The sequence below is a fragment of the Periophthalmus magnuspinnatus genome, chromosome 8 (genome assembly GCF_009829125.3).
Source record: "Periophthalmus magnuspinnatus isolate fPerMag1 chromosome 8, fPerMag1.2.pri, whole genome shotgun sequence".
Classification (NCBI taxonomy): Eukaryota; Metazoa; Chordata; class Actinopteri; order Gobiiformes; family Gobiidae; genus Periophthalmus; species Periophthalmus magnuspinnatus.
Window position 1 is genome coordinate 7,285,370 of NC_047133.1, and position 18,765 is coordinate 7,304,134.

The 18,765-nt window shown below is 41.2% G+C and overlaps 3 protein-coding genes across 5 annotated transcripts in view; all 3 read left to right on the top strand.

The window, feature by feature from the left end:
• Window positions 1–18,765, top strand: part of srsf2b (serine and arginine rich splicing factor 2b) — a 92,064-nt gene that overhangs the window by 49,898 nt on the left and 23,401 nt on the right. The gene's annotated exons all lie outside the window — the stretch shown is intronic.
• Window positions 1,353–4,749, top strand: LOC117374875 (4-galactosyl-N-acetylglucosaminide 3-alpha-L-fucosyltransferase 9-like). Its single transcript, XM_033971079.1, has 2 exons — window positions 1,353–1,398; window positions 3,473–4,749. The coding sequence occupies exon 2, from the start codon at window positions 3,476–3,478 to the stop codon at window positions 4,550–4,552; it is 1,077 nt and encodes a 358-aa protein (XP_033826970.1). The 5' UTR covers window positions 1,353–1,398; window positions 3,473–3,475; the 3' UTR covers window positions 4,553–4,749.
• On the top strand, window positions 4,877–15,356 carry LOC117375466 (4-galactosyl-N-acetylglucosaminide 3-alpha-L-fucosyltransferase 9-like). Of its 3 annotated transcripts, XM_033971769.2 has the most exons (3): window positions 4,877–4,939; window positions 5,941–5,956; window positions 11,222–15,356. In XM_033971769.2, exon 3 carries the CDS (start codon window positions 11,225–11,227, stop codon window positions 12,296–12,298), a length of 1,074 nt encoding a protein of 357 aa, XP_033827660.1. In that variant the 5' UTR covers window positions 4,877–4,939; window positions 5,941–5,956; window positions 11,222–11,224; the 3' UTR covers window positions 12,299–15,356. The 3 variants fall into 3 exon arrangements, with proteins under 3 accessions (XP_033827660.1, XP_055079805.1, XP_033827659.1); XM_055223830.1 differs by lacking the exon at window positions 5,941–5,956 and having other exon boundaries at window positions 4,884–4,939; XM_033971768.2 differs by lacking the exons at window positions 4,877–4,939; window positions 5,941–5,956 and adding an exon at window positions 7,639–9,159.

Consider the following 18,765-nt stretch of genomic DNA (forward strand, 5'->3'; position numbering starts at 1 on the left):
ACCGATTATAATGTCTCCTAGTCTCTATTGCCACTGCGCTGTCCTGTTTGTGTCTCCAGATAGTTACAGTTAATACACAGAGCTGAAGCTGGTTTCACTCCCTGATCAGAATTCTTTATGCAGGATCGATACTGCATTCTGTCCTCGCTGTTCCCCAGTGCAGGGTGTGGAGCACTGCTACACCCTGTACGAGTCTGTGTCCTGCCCAGGAGCGCTCAGCTACTTACGGAGGCGCATGGAGGTCATTTCTGTGGAAATGGTTCAACAGTTGTTAATATTTAAAAGGCCAGCAAAATAAAGTTCCACTATTATACTTATGTTTTAATTTAATCTTTATTTCAAATAAGGGCCATTCTCTTGCACTATGATCGTGGTGGCGAATTGCTCTTGGCCCTAAATCTGGAAAAAATGACATCTTTACATTGACTAAGGCTTTTTTTTCTCATAAAATTGTGAAATCATTCTTGTAAAATTTTGACTTTAATGTTAAAATGTTACGATTTTATTCTTGTAGCGCCCGCATATTTTTAAATGATCCTTATACTCCGTTATACTATAAAATATGATCAAATAAAATAAATAATAATAAGGGCACACATTGAAATAAGAAATAGTCTAAAGCTCAGGTCCTGGAGACGCACAGGTCCTGGAGACGCACAGGTCCTGGAGACGCACAGGTCCTGGAGACGCACAGGTCCTGGAGACGCACAGGTCCTGGAGACGCACAGGTCCTGGAGACGCACAGGTCCTGGAGAGATGGTCACCTCCTCAGCAGAGTGCACATTGTGCTGCAGTGGCCTGGACGTACCACACCGTGATGGAGGAGGTGAAGATTTTGCCGCGGCTGCCTTAAACACAACGCAATTATCATGTTATTTTAACACAGGGGTGTCCAGACTTTTCTCATTAAGGGCCACATATAAAAACACAGACAAAGCTGAGGGTCGATTGAGGAACATACACTGGTCACAATACAGTGAAAATCTGTTATTATTACAAGTTAGACTGAACTAGACCTTTATTCATGCTCACATCCTCAGTGTGACACATTAAATATTTGAAATGGGCTTGTTAAAGTAGATTTTCAGAAATGTACAGTAAAAAGTTCCGTTTAACGTAATAAGGGCCAATTCACCTGGAATCTTGAGGGTCAAGTAAAATTGGTCTGAGGGCTGCATTTAGTCCCCGGGCCACAGTTTGGGCATGCCTGTTTTAACACTTCCTCAAAATGACTGAAGTAAATGTAACTGAATGTAAATAAGTACTGCCCACCTCTGGTCACACCTCTGGTCACACCTCTCATCCTGCTCCTCTAACTCCTGCCCCTGGTGCATCTTTCTGCCGCTCAAACCTGCTTGTGGCTGTCTCCTGTGGAACACCAGACCCAGAGCATCTCAGGTCAGTGCGCACTTCACAAAAACACTTTTATCTGTTTTAAACTGAGTTTCAATGGTTTGTTTTATTTAAACCTTTTTTTTTTTTTTCGTTTTTATGACACAAGAAAGTTTTGTTCAGACAGAAAACAGGTCACTAAGAGACACTGCAAAATAGATTTGATATTCTGAAATGAAGTTTTTATTATTATTGTTATTCTAATGGAGGAACTGAAGTGTAAGACTGAAGTTTTGCTGAATGCTGCGGCTCTCCTCTTCACTGCCTCCTGTTTAATGCCACACAATGGAGATTTTTAGTCCTCGTACTTTGCCTGTTTTATCTGATCTTCTCCTGGGCTTTTGTTCGGATCATAAGTTCAATGAAATGGGAGAGACTCCTCTTTGAGGAAGATTAATAATAATAATAATAATAATAATAATAATAATAATAATAATAATAATAATAATAATAATAATAATAAAACATTTAAACACATTTAAAAACATTTAGTGTGAAAGTGAAATCTCAGTCTGTTGTGCCCTGACATATTGATAAAGGTGTAACCCTCACACACTGTTCTCTTCCGCCTCTGGAGGCTGTGGTTTGACGGGTTAAAGTTAGATTTAATATGATGTATTTTCTTGCTGTCTTCTTTGCTTAAATAGACCAACGAAACTGGACAGTTTCAGCTCGTCTTTTAATCATCAACTTAACTCGTGCGTGTCCGTTGCGCGTTCACCTTTGACATTTGGTGGCTCAGCAAATGAGCTGTACTGTAACAATAACAGGAACCAATATTATTATGCAGGAAAATAAATGTAATGTATAAAATAATATAATAAATCATAGTAATTGTTAATAAAATAAGTAAAAAGTAATTTACAAAATACAAATGGCCCAAATTAACGTTACAGTAAAATAAGCCAAAGAAATCAAAGGTTACAAAGGCTTTATTGCTTTATAAAATTAGATCAAATATAGATGAGGGTTTGGCTTTATCAGCAGGTCTCTGCTCTTATGGTTTTATACAGAGACAATCTAATAAATGTTAATGGTCCTACATGTGTTAAAGTAAAGTGAAAGTAAATCAAACAGATCTTTTGTTATGGGTTTGATGTGGGCGCGGCTTTGATAAACCTCATGAACAAATATAATAGATTTATTTCTTACAAAGGACCAGAACGGTTTGTTTCCCAGCAGCAGTTGCCATTTATCATCACAGGAAAGCCGTCGATTATCACCTGGACCAGCCCATGGCAAAGCGACAGGGCTGGGCTGGAGCAGGAGCATCAGCCCCGGTCCCAAGTGCCAGCTCCTGTCCCGAGCAGCAGTGTGCTCACAAAAATCAAGACATTTTACTCTCTTCAATTGTCAAGCTAGATTCATTAGACCACATATTCATGTTGTTCTGGTTATTTTAGCTCACTGATAAAAAGACACTCATTTCCATGCAGTGTGACCAAAGTGTTTACTCAGGTGTAGCGTTTTCTTTTTTATAGCAAAAGAAATTCAACTCTGTCAACTGGATAAAAGTTTTAGAGTGAAGACGGTTCACTGCTCATCCAAGTGACTTTCTGGTCAGGGTACTGGTGGTACCCAGCCTTATATCTGTCTGGAAGGAGCAGCTGACGCAGAGGTCTGCAACTTGAACAGCAAAAGAGCCACACTGGCCCATTTCAAACCAAATGAAAGTCAGAAAACGCCATGTTTTTTAGAAAACGTCGAAAAGGTCAAAGAAAAGACCACTGTGTATAGGGGAAGTGAGTGTATCTGTGTGGGGCTCCGTCCACTTCAAGTGCGTCATCATAGAAATAAGTTCTTTGATCAGTTGATGGACTCTCACGTGGCTCATGGTGTTTGGGATGAATGATGCGGTGTGTGTGTGTGTGTGTGTGTGTGTGTGGGTGTGTGCGGGGGTGTGTGTGTGTGAACAAGACCGACCCAAAAGTTAAGTTAACGGATCTAAATCTAGAGCCACTGGGGGGCGCTCCACAGAGCCACTAATGTGTGAAAATGACCTTACACACCTATTTGTTTACAGTTTCTGTTTGTTAGTTAGGTCTATTGAACTACACTCCTTTTGTGTCACTTTTCTCAGGTCATGTCGTCATCCATCTGGTTCTCAGCCCACCTCCGGATCCTTGTGCTTTTCCTTGCTGTTGCTCTGACTGTCGCACTTTTGTTTTTGGGATACAACTCGGAAAACCTCTCTACGATTGGCTTTTCGCTACTTCCACAAAACTCTGCTATAAACTGTTCAAATGAGAGGGAAGAAAGAAAGAGCCAAGATCCGATCCTCCTCATCTGGGTGTGGCCTTTTGGTGATAAGTTTGACCTGAACTGCGACTTGTATGACATCACCGGGTGCAAACTGACAGACGACAGATCTCTGTACCCCACAGCACGTGCTGTCATATTCCACCACCGAAACATCGATGTAAATGAACTGCCCAAAGAGCCACGCCCGTCTTTTCAGTTGTGGGTGTGGTTTAACATGGAGTCACCTTCAAACTCCAACCCAATCTCAGGTTTCCGTAACCTTTTCAACCTGACCTGTAGCTACCGCCGTGACTCAGATATCTTTACTCCATACGGGAGCCTGGTGCCAGTGTCAAACGACAAGGAACTTTTCACCCGACTCCCGACAAAAGACAAACTGGTTTGTTGGATCGTAAGCAACTGGAACTCGCACTTCAAACGAGTCCAATACTTCAACGAGCTAAAAAAACATGTGGAAATCAAGACGTACGGTCGCGCGTTTGGAGAATACATCAGCGACGAAATGTACGTCGAGATCATTACGAGCTGCAAGTTCTACCTTTCGTTTGAAAACTCCATCCACAAAGACTACATCACAGAGAAGTTCTACATGCCATTGAAGCTGGGGGCGGTGCCGGTGGTTTTGGGACCTCCGAGAGAGAACTACGAAGCCCACGCACCCGCAGAATCCTTCATCCACGTGGACGACTTTGCCTCGCCCAAGGAGCTAGCAGAGCGGCTCCAGCACTTGCACCTCCACCCGGACCAGTACATGGACTACTTTGAGTGGAGGAACAGTTTTAAGGCGGTGTCAGGGATTTTTGGACTGGAGCAGGTATGCAGGACGTGTCACTACCTCAAAACACAGAGAAGGTACCAAAGTGTGCGTGACCTGAACAAGTGGTACTGGGACAACTGAACTGTGCTTTGAGCTATCAGGAAATAAAAACATGTTTTGAATTTGGTGTATTCCACAATTTGAGTCAGTGTCGAATTTACTACATGTAATATGCATCAGTTACTTCAAGCCTTTAAAATTATTTGTTCATTTTAAGTGAAATATGAGGCCAAAGTTCACTTAAACTCCAAATTCCAATTTTTAATTGGAAATAAACAGTAAGCAACATTTTTTATGGACTGTTGCAGCTTTCATACTCTACATTCTAAATTATTATGCAAATAGTGTTTAAGTGTCATAAAGGTAACATTTTTTGTTTTCCAGTGAACCTCACGGATGGTATCGTGTCTCAGGGCTCTGTGGGTCAGTGAAATCAATCTCAGACACATGTGCCAATTAGTTTGGCAGGTAAGTCCAATTAAAGGAAAAACTACTTACGAAGGACGTTCCACATTATTAAGCAGATCATTTTCAAGCAATATGGGAAAGAAAAGGGATTCCTCTAGTGTCGAAAAGCATGAAATAGTTGAATACCTTGGACAACTTTAGATATTTCACGAAAACTTAAGCGTGATCATCTATTAAGAGATTTGTAGCTGATTCACAGCATACACGGATTTGTGCAGATAAAGGCACAATGAGGAAGGTTTCTGCCAGACAAATACATCGGATTGAAAGAGCAGCTCCTAAAATGCCATTACAAAGCAGCAAACAGGTATTTGAAGCTGCTGATGCCTCTGGAGTCCCATGAACCAGTCTTGTTCACTGATGAGTGCCGTGCAGCCCTGGATGGTGCAGATGGATGAAACAGTGGATGGTTCATGGACGGCCACCATGTCCCAACAAGGCTGTGACATTTTGGGCCGGAATTGTAAGGAGAGAGCTGGTCGGCCCCTTCAGGGTCCCTGAAGGTGTGAAAATGACCTCTATAAAGTATTTAGAGTTTCTGACTGACCAGCTGAAAGCTGAGGGTCGATTGAGGAACATACACTGGTCACAATACAGTGAAAATCTGTTATTATTACAAGTTAGACTGAACTAGACCTTTATTCATGCTCACATCCTCAGTGTGACACATTAAATATGTGAAATGGGCTTGTTAAAGTAGATTTTCAGAAATGTACAGTAAAAAGTTCCGTTTAAGGTAATAAGGGCCAATTCACCTGGAAGCTTGAGAGCCAAGTAAAATTGGTCTGAGGGCTGCATTTAGTCCCCGGGCCACAGTTTGGGCATGCCTGTTTTAACGCTTCCTCAAAATGACTGAAGTAAATGTAACTGAATGTAAATAAGTACTGCCCACCTCTGGTCCACCTCTGGTCACACCTCTCGTCCTGCTCCTCTAACTCCTGCCCCTGGTGCATCTTTCTGCCGCTCAAACCTGCTTGTGGCTGTCTCCTGTGGAACACCAGACCCAGAGCATCTCAGGTCAGTGCGCACTTCACAAAAACACTTTTATCTGTTTTAAATTGAGTTTCAATGGATTGTTTTATTTCAACACTTTTTTTTAGTTTTTATGACACAAGAAACAAAGATTTAAGGTTTTGTTCAGACAGAAAACAGGTCACTAAGAGACACTGCAAAATAGATTTGATATTCTGAAATGAAGTTTTTATTATTATTGTTATTCTAATGGAGGAACTGAAGTGTAAGACTGAAGTTTTGCTGAATGCTGCGGCTCTCCTCTTCACTGCCTCCTGTTTAATGCCACACAATGGAGATTTTTAGTCCTCGTACTTTGCCTGTTTTATCTGATCTTCTCCTGGGCTTTTGTTCGGATCATAAGTTCAATGAAATGGGAGAGACTCCTCTTTGAGGAAGATTAATAATAATAATAATAATAATAATAATAATAATAATAATAATAATAATAATAATAATAATAATAATAATAATAATAATAATAATAATAATAAAACATTTAAACACATTTAAAAACATTTAGTGTGAAAGTGAAATCTCAGTCTGTTGTGCCCTGACATATTGATAAAGGTGTAACCCTCACACACTGTTCTCTTCCGCCTCTGGAGGCTGTGGTTTGACGGGTTAAAGTTAGATTTAATATGATGTATTTTCTTGCTGTCTTCTTTGCTTAAATGTACCAACAAAGTGGGACAGTTTCAGCTCATCTTTTATTCATCAACTTAACTCGTGTGCGTCCTGTGCGCGTTCACCTTTGACATTTGGTGGCTCAGCAAATGAGCTGTACTGTAACAATAATAGGAACCAATATTATTACGCAGGAAAATAAATGTAATATATAAAATAATATAATAAATCATATTATTTGGTAATAAAATAAGTACAAAATAATATACAAAATACTAATGGCCCAAATTAACGTTACAGTAAAATAAGCCAAAGAAATCAAAGGTTACATAAGCTTTATTGCTTTATAAGATTAGATCAAATATAGGTGAGGTTTTGGCTTTATCAGCAGGTCTCTGCTCTTATGGTTTTATACAGAGACAATCTAATAAATGTTAATGGTCCTACATGTGTTAAAGTAAAGTGAAAGAAAATCAAACAGATCTACGGGTTTGATGTGGGCGCGGCTTTGATAAACCTCGTGAACAATATACAAATATAATAGACTGATTGATTTCTTACAGTGTGGTTTAATTTGCAAACAGCAGCTCACTTTTAGTTGTAGCCTGGAACACCTGCATCTAAGAAATGCTGAAGCTCCCACTAAGTAGCGCACCAGTGAAACAGTTTCAACCAAAGTGGTAGACTGTGGACTGGCTGTGGTAAAAGGTGACGTCTCAACCTTAATTTTCAAAGGTAGAGTAGTAGTTTCTGATTTGCTACATCTACTGCTAGCCTAGAAGTGACCACTTCCCATGTATCATTGACACCTCCTGCTGGTATGGTTTCTCCTGAATCCATCACCACCAGGATTACAATTCTTGTCCTAAAAACTGAACCTGACCATTCACCATGCTCCTTTTTTGCTGCTACTTGTGACACTTATATTGCCCTTGATCTTCAATTAATGACTTATATATGTAAAGACTACAATCCCCGGAAACCTTCAGTCTCCTTTTATCATTTAACAGCATATATGTCCCTAGGCCAAATACACTCCACAAGTCCAAAGTTTTCCCAAGAGGACCTTCCCATTGTGGTCGAAACTGCAGTTGTTCTTCACTAGTGCTCTCTTCAGTACATGGGCAGGGAAGTAAAGCTGATTTCTCCAAATTCACTTCCACTTTAGTCTCTCTATCCACTAGATACTTCTTCTTTCTCAAACTGGCCTTCACTGTCCAGCCAGCTCTCTGGGGCCATCTGGAGTGGAACTGAGGCCTTCAGATCCATCATTGTGGATATGTAGATCATTTCTCATGTACTCAATTCAACCCGATATGCTGACACACTTTAGCAATACCATTTTTCAAAACACCATTCATTCTCTCACAAATATCCTGACTTTGTGGGCGATAAATTGATCCAAGACGTTGTTTAATGCCTAATTTTTGCAAAAGTAGTCAAACTGTTTTAACCACAAATTCAAATTCTTTCCCATTGTCTGATGATGTTGTTCTTTAGAGAGATAACACATTTGGCAATAAAATACTCAACTTGTTCAAAGAAAAAGGATGCCCAGCTCCGGTGTCAACCATCAGGTTCAATGGCAAATCATTCACCTCCACTATAATCATGGGATCTGTTTCCTCGGAATCCTCCTCGGAATCCTGAGCCTGGACGGTTACATTCACGAACAAAATGGCCCAATAGTCCACACCTGTAGCAAGTCTGTGAAGAATTGAGTTGATTCTGATTAAAGTTACTTCCTCTTCCTCTATTGCCATTTCTCCGTCCTCTTCCTCTCCAGTTTTGAAATTGGTTGAAATTTGTTGGGATGAATGACGGGACCGGAGCGAATAGTTGTTGTAACGATTAATTTATTTGCGGCTGACTTGGCATGATCACAGCTTGCATTTTATCCTTTCGCTTTCTGTCGACCAGTTGAATCTGATTCTGTTTTCTAAGAATCTCTTGGTGTGGATCTTTCACAACTATGGGACACATCTTGTCAGCTGACTTCACCTTTCTTGAATGTAATTTCATATTCATGGTGGGTGGTAATTCATCTTCAGCTGCATCTACAGCTTCTTCACTCTCTGATTCCTCCCTAGGGCATCTGAATACAGAAGCCAAGGAATATTTTCATTCTTCTCCGAGGTCTTCTTCTGGTTCTAGGCTATCGATTTCACTTTCATCGACGTCTTGTTCTCGGCGATTTGTTGTCTTTCGTAGTCTACTTCTTTTCCTTTCTTCACTTGCGAGTACTTTCTTTTCTTCACTTGCGAGTACTTTCTTTTCTTCACTTGCGAGTACTTTCTTAATCTGAGGGTCATAGCCACCTCTGGCCTCCCCCATTCTGTGTTGTTCTTCTTCTCTCATTTCCATTCTCTTACACTTCCGACACAGTCCTTTCAAAGCCACTGACTATTGGTTTTCAAAAATGGGTATAATTCCATTGTAGTCACAGCTTGACCCGTTTCAGGTGTTTGCTGGTCATCATCTTTGATAAGAGCCTTCTGCTTTCACCAATGGAAGTTGTACATGTGGTTTGCTGGTTTCAACTGCCTTTTCGTAGATTGGCGAATGTCTTACATGAGAATATGGTTAGTTTATCTTGACTGACAGCTTTTCTGTTTCTTCATTAGCCCTCTTTATGTTAACATCAAGTGAAAATGTCCCTTTAATGTCTATTTAATTTCGTATTTGTTTGTTTATCAACCTTCACTAAAAAACACTACAAATTAAGATTATGTAACTGCATGTGTAAACTGTCTCAACTCTTGAATTAGATAAATCACAGTTTAGTTAATCAATGATCCCTCAATCACAATTATTTATTAATAGCATGAATATTGTCTTTACAAAAGGAGTGTAGAATGCAGTCGTGAAACCCAAAGAAATTAATAAATCAGCTATTCAAAGCAAACAATTACTTCCGCATAACTAGGAGCTGTATTCTGTTGCCAAGATTTGGTGTCAGTGTCACTCTAAGTTATATAGGCTGTGTGTGATATGTAAACACTCAATATATATTGAAGTGTGATCCAAAACAACAAAAGAATCAATATGAAGTAAACAGGTCTTTGTGTGATGAAAAAGATTTGGAGGATAAAAACAAGAAACCACTGGCCTTTTTAAAATTTTGCGATGTTGAGTCCCGTCTCGGTTTCAGTTGGTTTGTCTCAGCTCTGCCGTCTTGCGATATATCAGCCTGGGTGTCATCTGGACTAACCACCGACTGGCCTGGATTGAGCCTGGTCTCCGTCTGGGCCCGTCACTCTGGCAGGGCCGTCTGACCCTGGCCTGGGGCCTGTCTCACGCTCACGGACCGTAATAAAAACAACAAAAATGCTGTCACATCAAAAGTTATATAAATCACAGAAATACCTATCTCATTTCTGATATCAATATCCGTATACAGACATATGTATATTGTGTATTATCTATAGTTCATATAATTCACCTTACTCCTATTATTATATAACATGAACTAACTTCACCAATCGTCACTATTCTTGCAGTGAGTGATCAATTCACTACAAGATTAGCTCACTCATAACGCTACCATCTCCTGAACCAGTAACATCATCAATAGGGCGGCCAAACATCCAAGTGTACACCACAGTCGTACGCCATGAGATAACACCAGGACATTAAAAAGAAGAAAGGTACCACCCAAAAGAGGCAAGGGGAGATGGAGAAGGGATGAGAAGCAGAAGGAGAGTGGAATGAGAGAGAAATGGGAGGGGAAAGATAAGGGAGGAGAAGGGGGCAAAAGGACACGCAGAGGCTGGAGGAGAGCAGAGAAAGAGAGAGAGAAGGGAGGGCGGTAAAGAGACGAGGAAGAAACAGAGAGAAAGAGGGGCAGTCCAACTGTCCCCCCTTACACACCAACCGCACCCAATACGCACACACACACACACACACACACACACCCCACCACACACACACCCCACACACACCCCACACACACACACACACAAATAGAGACAAACAACTAACCACTAAGAACTAACCCCAATTTAACTGTGATCCGAGCCTAAACTGCACCAGCACGCGCTCGAACCTCAGTTACATAAATCATTGTATGTACATCTTTACCCATTTCCCTTATATACACAAATGGGTCATCTAAAAACTAAATTTAGTCTCACCCAGAAGACCTGGGCCTAAACAAGCTGCAAACACGTGTCTCTTTATATACTCATGTGTACCGTTATCTTGACTACTTCACTTGACTATTTTCACTTATTCAAACACAGGCCTATTTGCATGCATACAACATCAAAACCCCAATACAGTACTGTATTCCCCAATTTAGTAATTTAGATTAATTTTAGGTAATTCCCAAACACTCCCACCAACTAATTTATGGAGCAATAAAAAAATGCTACCGATCCGACAACGCCAGTTTAATGTGGTTTAATTTGCTTAGAGCAGCTCACCTTGAGTAGTAGCCCGGTGGTCTGGAGTGGGATGTATTCAGGAAATGTGTGTGTGTGCACAAGACTGACCCAAAGTTAATAGACCTAAATCTAGAGCCACTGGGGGGCGCTCCACAGAGCCACTAATGTGTGAAAATGACCTTACACACCTATTTGTTTACAGTTTCTGTTTGTTAGTTAGGTCTATTGAACTACACTCCTTTTGTGTCACTTTTCTCAGGTCATGTCGTCATCCATCTGGTTCTCAGCCCACCTCCGGATCCTTGTGCTTGTCCTTATTATCGTGACTGTCGCACTTTTGTTTTTGGGATATAACTCGGAAAACCCCTCTACGATTGGCTTTTCACCACTTCCCCAAAACTCTGTTATAAACTGTTCAAATGTGAGGGAAGAAAGAAAGAGCCAAGATCCGATCCTCCTCATCTGGGTGTGGCCTTTTGGTCATAAGTTTGACCTGAACTGCGACCCGTTTGACATCACCGGGTGCAAACTGACAGACGACAGATCTCTGTACCCCACAGCACATGCTGTCATATTCCACCACGATGATATCGACGTTTATCTACAGCCCAAAGAGCCACGCCCGTCTTTTCAGTTGTGGGTGTGGTTTAACATGGAGTCACCTTCAAACTCCAACCGAATCTCAGGTTTCCGTAACCTTTTCAACCTGACCTGTAGCTACCGCCGTGACTCAGATATCTTTACTCCATATGGGAGCCTGGTGCCAGTGTCAAACGACAAGAAACCTTGCTTCCGACTCCCGACAAAAGACAAACTGGTTTGTTGGATCGTATGCAACTGGAACTCACACTTCAAACGAGTCCAATACTTCAACGAGCTAAAAAAACATGTGGAAATCAAGACGTACAGTCGCGCGTTTGGAGAATACATCAGCAACGAAATGTACGTCGAGATCATTACGAGCTGCAAGTTCTACCTGTCGTTTGAAAACTCCATCCACAAAGACTACATCACAGAGAAGTTCTACATGCCATTGAAGCTGGGGGCGGTGCCGGTGGTTTTGGGACCTCCGAGAGAGAACTACGAAGCCCACGCACCCGCAGAATCCTTCATCCACGTGGACGACTTTGCCTCGCCCAAGGAGCTAGCAGAGCGGCTCCAGCACTTGCACCTCCACCCGGACCAGTACATGGACTACTTTGAGTGGAGGAACAGTTTTAAGGCGGTGTCAGGGATTTTTGGACTGGAGCAGGTATGTAGGACGTGTCACTACCTCAAAACACAGAGAAGGTACCAAAGTGTGCGTGACCTGAACAAGTGGTACTGGGACAACTGAACTGTGCTTTGAGCTATCAGGAAATAAAAACATGTTTTGTTCATTTTAGGTTAAATATGAGGCCAAAGTTCATGTGAACTCCAAATTTAAATTTTTAAGTGGAAGATCCATCGACTCTGGCTCCAATTCACTTTACACTGGAAAACTGTCACCTCTCTCTCCCTGAGGTCGCTCCCACTAGCATTAGGAGCACGTTTGATTGACAGCGTTGCCGAGTGTCCGCTCCGTGCTAAACCAGCACGTTACCTTCAAGACCTTTACTCCTGATTGGCTCTTTGGTTGCTATGATACTTGCAGTCGGAATTCCACAAATGGAACTTTGCCCCAAATTGGCCTCTATAACTGCGAGCCTCGATGAGCTTCACTGGAGCTGAAGGCTGTGGGTGACACTCCCTCAGTTCACTTCTTTATACAGTCGATAGATTAGACCTGAGCTTTCATGAATATGCAGGTCTCTGTTGAGCTCTATACACTGAACATCTTTTAGTGACCCAGTAACAAACAGAGAGTCACCCAGAACAAGTCACCCAGAACAAGTCACCCAGAAGGACAAGCGTGTGTTTAGTGTTTACAAGGACAAAACAGAGAGGTGGAATTTACCGTGGAAGAAAACAAAAGTACACTTCACCTCCCCTGCCCACAGACCAGCCCTGGGTCCCCTTTGATACATCTACTCCCTTTAGGGACTCCTCACTCTCCTTTTCCTCCCCACCTTCACCTATGGCCCTTCCCGACCATCTAGAAAGCCTCATCAGATCAGGAATTAAGATGGCCCCCTCACACCTAATATAGTGCAATCAAGAGTTCTGGCATCAACTATGCTGAACTCTTCCCCGTACCCACCTATGTGCCCTCGTCAAACTCCCCCCGCTCCACCTCCTTGGCCCTCACCTGGTCCCTCACCCAAACTCCCCCCAGCTTGCCCTTCCCTGCCTTCCCCCAGAGCTGTTATCACCAAGAGCCAGGACACACAGGGCCTCTGCTGTCCCAGGACATACAGTCATGATAAAGATAATATCATGCTGAGGCCTTGTGATGGAGCTATATCTACAGTTACACCATGTAGACTGATTAACAGAAGGACAGTTAGACTGTCCAATCAGAGACATTTAGTCCACATTCCCTGTAAGAAGATCACATCCAGTCCTACTGAAACTAATCTGAAACTTGCTGTGCTCAATGTCAGATCTTTATGTAACAAGTCATTTTTAATTAATGATTTTATTTCCTCTTTTAATCTTGATTTTATGTTTTTAACTGAAACATGGCTCGACAAAACACAGGTAATGAAATTCCAGCGGAATCAACTCCACCCAACTTCAAATCTGAATCTAAAACACGAGTAAACAAAAAGGGTGGAAGTGTGTGTGTGTGTTTTTTTTTTTAGATAATTTAATTACTCACAGGTTGTCATTTGGGGTGTTTTCATCTTTTGAGTATATTTCTTTTAAAGTGGAGCTAAAACAATCCCCCTCCATACTCTACTTAGTCATATACAAACCTCCCCAGCACTGTCTGAGTTTTATTGATGATTTTACTGTGATGCTTTCAGATGTATGCACTGATTTTGATGGTTTAGTCATTACAGGTGATTTTAATGTACATGTGGATAATGTGTTTGACAGAAACACTAAAGAGTTCAGTTCTGTCCTTGAAACGTTTGGTCTGACTCAGCATGTCAGCGAGCCCACCCACAACAGAGGACACACTCTGGACCTGGTCATTACAAAAGGAGTAAATATTTCAAATGTAAATGTGGTGGGTGTTACTCTGTCTCATCATTTCTGTGTCTTCTTTGACCTGTTATTCCCAAACCAGCGGCTGGTCCTGCAGTTGTTCGGAGAAACATAAATGGTAACACAGGTGAACTGTTCATGGAAATGATACACTTTGAAAATGCCTCATGTTCTAATGTTGATGATTTGTTGAACTCTGTAACTTCGAGTGTTTTGAATGTTCTGAACACCATTGCCCCGATGAAGGTTAAAATGGTTAAAGATAAGCAGAAAGCGCCATAGAGGAATGATGACTCGGTCAGGGCACAGAAAAGGGAGGGCCGGAGGGCCGAGCGGGAATGGCACAAGTCAAAGCTCCAGGCTCATTATGAGATTTACAGAGAAAAGATGCAAATGTACAATCACAGTTTATGTAAAACAAGGGAGAGGTATTTTTCTGACATTATTGGAAGTTGTAGTAACAACTCTCGTGTCCTGTTTGCAACACTAAACAGATTAACAAACCCTCAGCTCCACTGCCGTTAAAACTGATTTACACATCTAAGTGCAATGAGTTTGCAGTATTCTTTAATGACAAGGTTCAGGGCATTAAAAATGCAATCAATTCCATGACGCAAATAACACCTCAGCAGCCACCTAGACACTTAGAGCTGACTCACTTTGCACCTGTAACTGACAAAACTAGAGATTGTCACCAGTCTGAGTTCATCTACATGCTGCCTCGGTGTGTTACCCACTAAATTTCTAAAGTCTGTGCTCAACAGTTTGCTTTCACCACTCACTCACATAGTTAATATGTCACTTCAATCTGGAACATTCCCAAGCACTTTGAAAACTGCAGTTATCAAGCCTCTCCTAAAGAAGAGCAGTCTTGATGCCACAATGTTGAACAATTATCGACCAATCTCAAACCTGCTGTTTTTAGGCAAAGTCCTCGAAAAAGTTGTTTACCAACAGCTTATTAACTTCCTCCAAATTAACAACTCCTTTGATGTCAATCAGGTTTTAGACCCCACCACAGCACTGAGACTGCTCTTATCATGGTGACAAATGACATCCGCCTGAACACTGATGCAGGCAAAGTCTCAGTCTTGATCCTGTTAGATCTGAGTTCTGCCTTTGACACTGTGGATCATGGGATCCTCTTACAGAGACTAGGGGACTGGGTGAGCATCTCTGGTACTGCCCTAAACTGGCTCAAGTCCTATTTAGAAAACAGGGAGTACTTTGTTGAAATTGGAAAATGTATCTCAGACAAAATGTCCCTGACCTGTGGGGTGCCCCAGGGGTCAGTCCTGGGACCCCTGTTGTTCAATCTCTACATGCTGCCGTTAGGCCAGTTAATACGCAGCAATAATGTGTCCTACCAAAACTCTGCAGATGACACTCAGATCTATGTCTCACTGCAGCAGGTGAATATGGACCAGTGGATTCACTCTGCCACTGCACTGAGCAGATCAGTGTGTGGATGCAAAACAACTTTCTCCAGCTAAACTCAGACAAGACTGAAGTCATCATCTTTGGCCACAGAAACATAGAGAAAGTGTCAGCAGTCACCTCCAGTCTCTCTCTCTCTAAAACCTTCAAATCAGGCTAGAAATCTAGGGGTAATAATGGACTCAGACTTGAACTTTAACAGCCACATCAAATCAATAACATCTGCTACGTTTTACCATCTAAAAAACATTGCAAACATCAAAGGTTTACTGTCAAAGCCAGACTTAAAGAGACTTATCCATGCAGTAGGTTAGACGACTGTAACGGCCTGCACGCTGGCCTCTCCAAACGAGCCTTAACACAGCTGCAGTACATCCAGAACACTGCTGCTCAGGTCCTGACTACAACCAGGAAGTACGAACACGTAAGTCCTGTGCTCAGGTCTCTGCACTAGCTCCTGTGGCTCAGAGAATAGACTTTAAACCAGCTCTGCTTGTGTATAAGTCTCTCCATGGCCTAGATCCAAAGTACATCTCTGAAATGTTAGTGCCATATGAAACATCTCACATTCTGAGGACGTCAGGGACTGGCCTCCTACTGGTGCCCAGAGTCAGGACTAAACATGGAGAATCAGTGTTTCAGTTTTATGCAGCTAAAACCTGGAACTGTCTTCCTGAAGATGTGAGACAGGCCTCTACTTTGACAATGTTTAAATCCAGGCTCAGAACAGTTCTGTTTAGCTGTGTATGTGACTGAAAGGTTTTTATTCTGCACTCTTCACTTTTAATGGTAATTTTATAATGATTATTTGTGATTAGTTATGTTTTGATTTGTGTGATTTTAATGTTTTTCTTATTCTGTAAAGCACTTTGAATTACTATGTGTATGAATTGTGAAATACAAATAAACTTGCTTTGCCTTGCCTAGGTTAACATTATGATTTTTTAATCATAACTCTTGTTGGTCTGACTGCTGTGTTCAGGTTAGCTTAACTTTTCTATTTCTACTAAAGGTGTTTATTAAAGTAACATTACCAATGCTGTAATATATTGCTTTTATAAAGGAAAAATATGTTTAATGGTGGTTTACTGTTGTCTCAGCAACAATTAGCTGCCAGTGCATGTATCCACGGTAACATCTTTCAATATTATTTCTAATTAAAAGTTCTTTTATAACAGATCAATGTGTTGTTCACACTTGGACATGTTTGAGATGCCTTTTGGATGCTTCTTCAGAACAGTCACATGATGTTAGATGTGTTTTATGGCTGATTTACACAGATTTTGGAGTCAGGCTCCGACCTGCAGTGGTAGAGGAACAGCACCATCTACAGTCTGACTTCTCCAGGACAGCATCTCAGGTCTCTGAAAGGTGATAAACAGGAACAAGGGCCTGTGTCCTGTGGCTCATTCCTGGATCTCAATAGCCTCCAACATTTGTTGTCCTCCATCACAATGATTTTTGGGATAGACATGAGGAAAAAACTCATATTGTCCTCCTAAACTGTTTTTGAAGTTTTGTATTTTTCCATTACAAGTGTGAATTTTAAGATGTATTCAGTTTTAGCTGAAGTCTGAACAGTGTTGGTGCTGCTATGATCTTAGTGTAGGTTATAAAAGGTTATAAAAGTAGGATACTCTAATACTGGCTACATTAAAGTTGGTCTGTTTTTAAAGTGTAAAAGTGCTTGATACAGTTGACAGCCAGTTAAACAAATCTATGTAATGTATTATAGGGCGAAATGGATGATGTGGGCAGAACCTGGAACTCACACCACAGAATGATGAGACCTGATGCTTGGATAAAGACCAGCTTTCATTTACACCGCCACAACTTCATAGGGGTGAGGATAAGTTGCAGTCAGTCATACCAGGAGAAATAACAATATGCAAAGAAGAGTGCACATCTAAAGCGCAGGACCTCTGTCCTTATAGATGAAAATGGATGGAGTGCTCCTGTAGATGGGTCCACAGCTGCAGAACTATATTTGAACTATTGAACTCACCTCCTCTGCTCACAGGTGCTATGCTAAAATTGTTTGTATTTTAAGGAGAAAAAAGTTACCAGAATGTTTTATTTGAACATTGTATTTATTGCTTAATTACACTGGGTTACAAAAAAAAGATTTTTGAAAGTTGTCTGTGTTTTTTCAACTGAATTAGGACCATTTTGCACCGCTGAATCCAAAAATGATATCCATTTTTCTCAGTCAGGTCATGATTTTGAAAAATCCGATCTTCTGACTAAATTGATTACAATTTTGTGACATTATCAGTTGATTTTCTTTCATATTTCTCATCCAAAAAATGTTTTAGGAGATAAAAAATAGTTTTCTAACAGAATGTATTAATTAAATGTTACGTTATGTTAATTGATAAAGGTAAGTACATGTAAATTGGAACGTTACGTTATCATTGTGCAAAATTCAGGATATGTTTCTATGAACCCCTTGAATGCTCAGCAGCAGGGATGTCTCTCTTCAGAGTCCAACAGTAATCAGCCATCATGACTGCATCCCAGCGTCCCTGATACCTGGTCTCCATCTCTTTTATGTCCTGATGGAATCTCTCCACCTGCTCATCACTCAGTGATCCCAGATTCTCAGGAAACCTGAACATTTAGCTCCTTTGGGGGAAAAGGATGTGGAGCATCATCATTAAAACCACACTGGAGGAATCTTTGTCACTGATGTCAGGAACTTCTACAAAGACAGGTACTGGAATTTCATCACAGTGAGCTACAGGACGACGTGCTGATTCACGGTCAGGATACTTGAGGCTGCTTCGGTTCTTTCTGTTGATCCCAGTCACATCAATAGCCCAGAAGTAGCTATTGATGTCGGCTCCCTCCAAACCATGGGAATTCCAAACTTCAGACAACTCTTCTTGCCTTTAGTCCACTGACGCAGATACTCGGTGCATGACTTGCATGCCATGTGTGGCGCCCAAGCTTCATCTTGGTCACCAAGTTTAATACCAAAATAAGCATGGTAAGCACGCTTTATGAAACTTGTGACTTGATTCCTGTTAGGAACATTGGTGTATTCACCGCAGATGTAGCAGAATATGTCAGGCTTATTTTTGCAAGATCTTCTAGTTGAAGCCATTTCATTCACTTGCAAAATCTTCAGAATTTGTTTATAGTGAGAAATATAACAGAATTTAACAGAACAGAATATAACATCATATGACGTGAAAATACTCATACATGTAAACAAAATCATTCAAAAACAAATATGTAACTTAGTTCAGAACGTTGACCTGATTGAGCAAAACCAATATGAATTTTGGATTC

What these genes read in the sequence shown, in the direction of transcription:
- LOC117374875 (XM_033971079.1), top strand. Translation starts at nt 3,476, where the DNA reads ATGTCGTCATCCATCTGGTTCTCAGCCCACCTCCGGATCCTTGTGCTT.
- LOC117375466 (XM_033971768.2), top strand. Translation starts at nt 9,085, where the DNA reads ATGGAAGTTGTACATGTGGTTTGCTGGTTTCAACTGCCTTTTCGTAGA. An exon ending in ATGTCTTACATGAGAATATG is followed by an intron (nt 9,160 to 11,221) that starts GTTAGTTTATCT and finishes CACTTTTCTCAG; the next exon opens with GTCATGTCGTCATCCATCTG.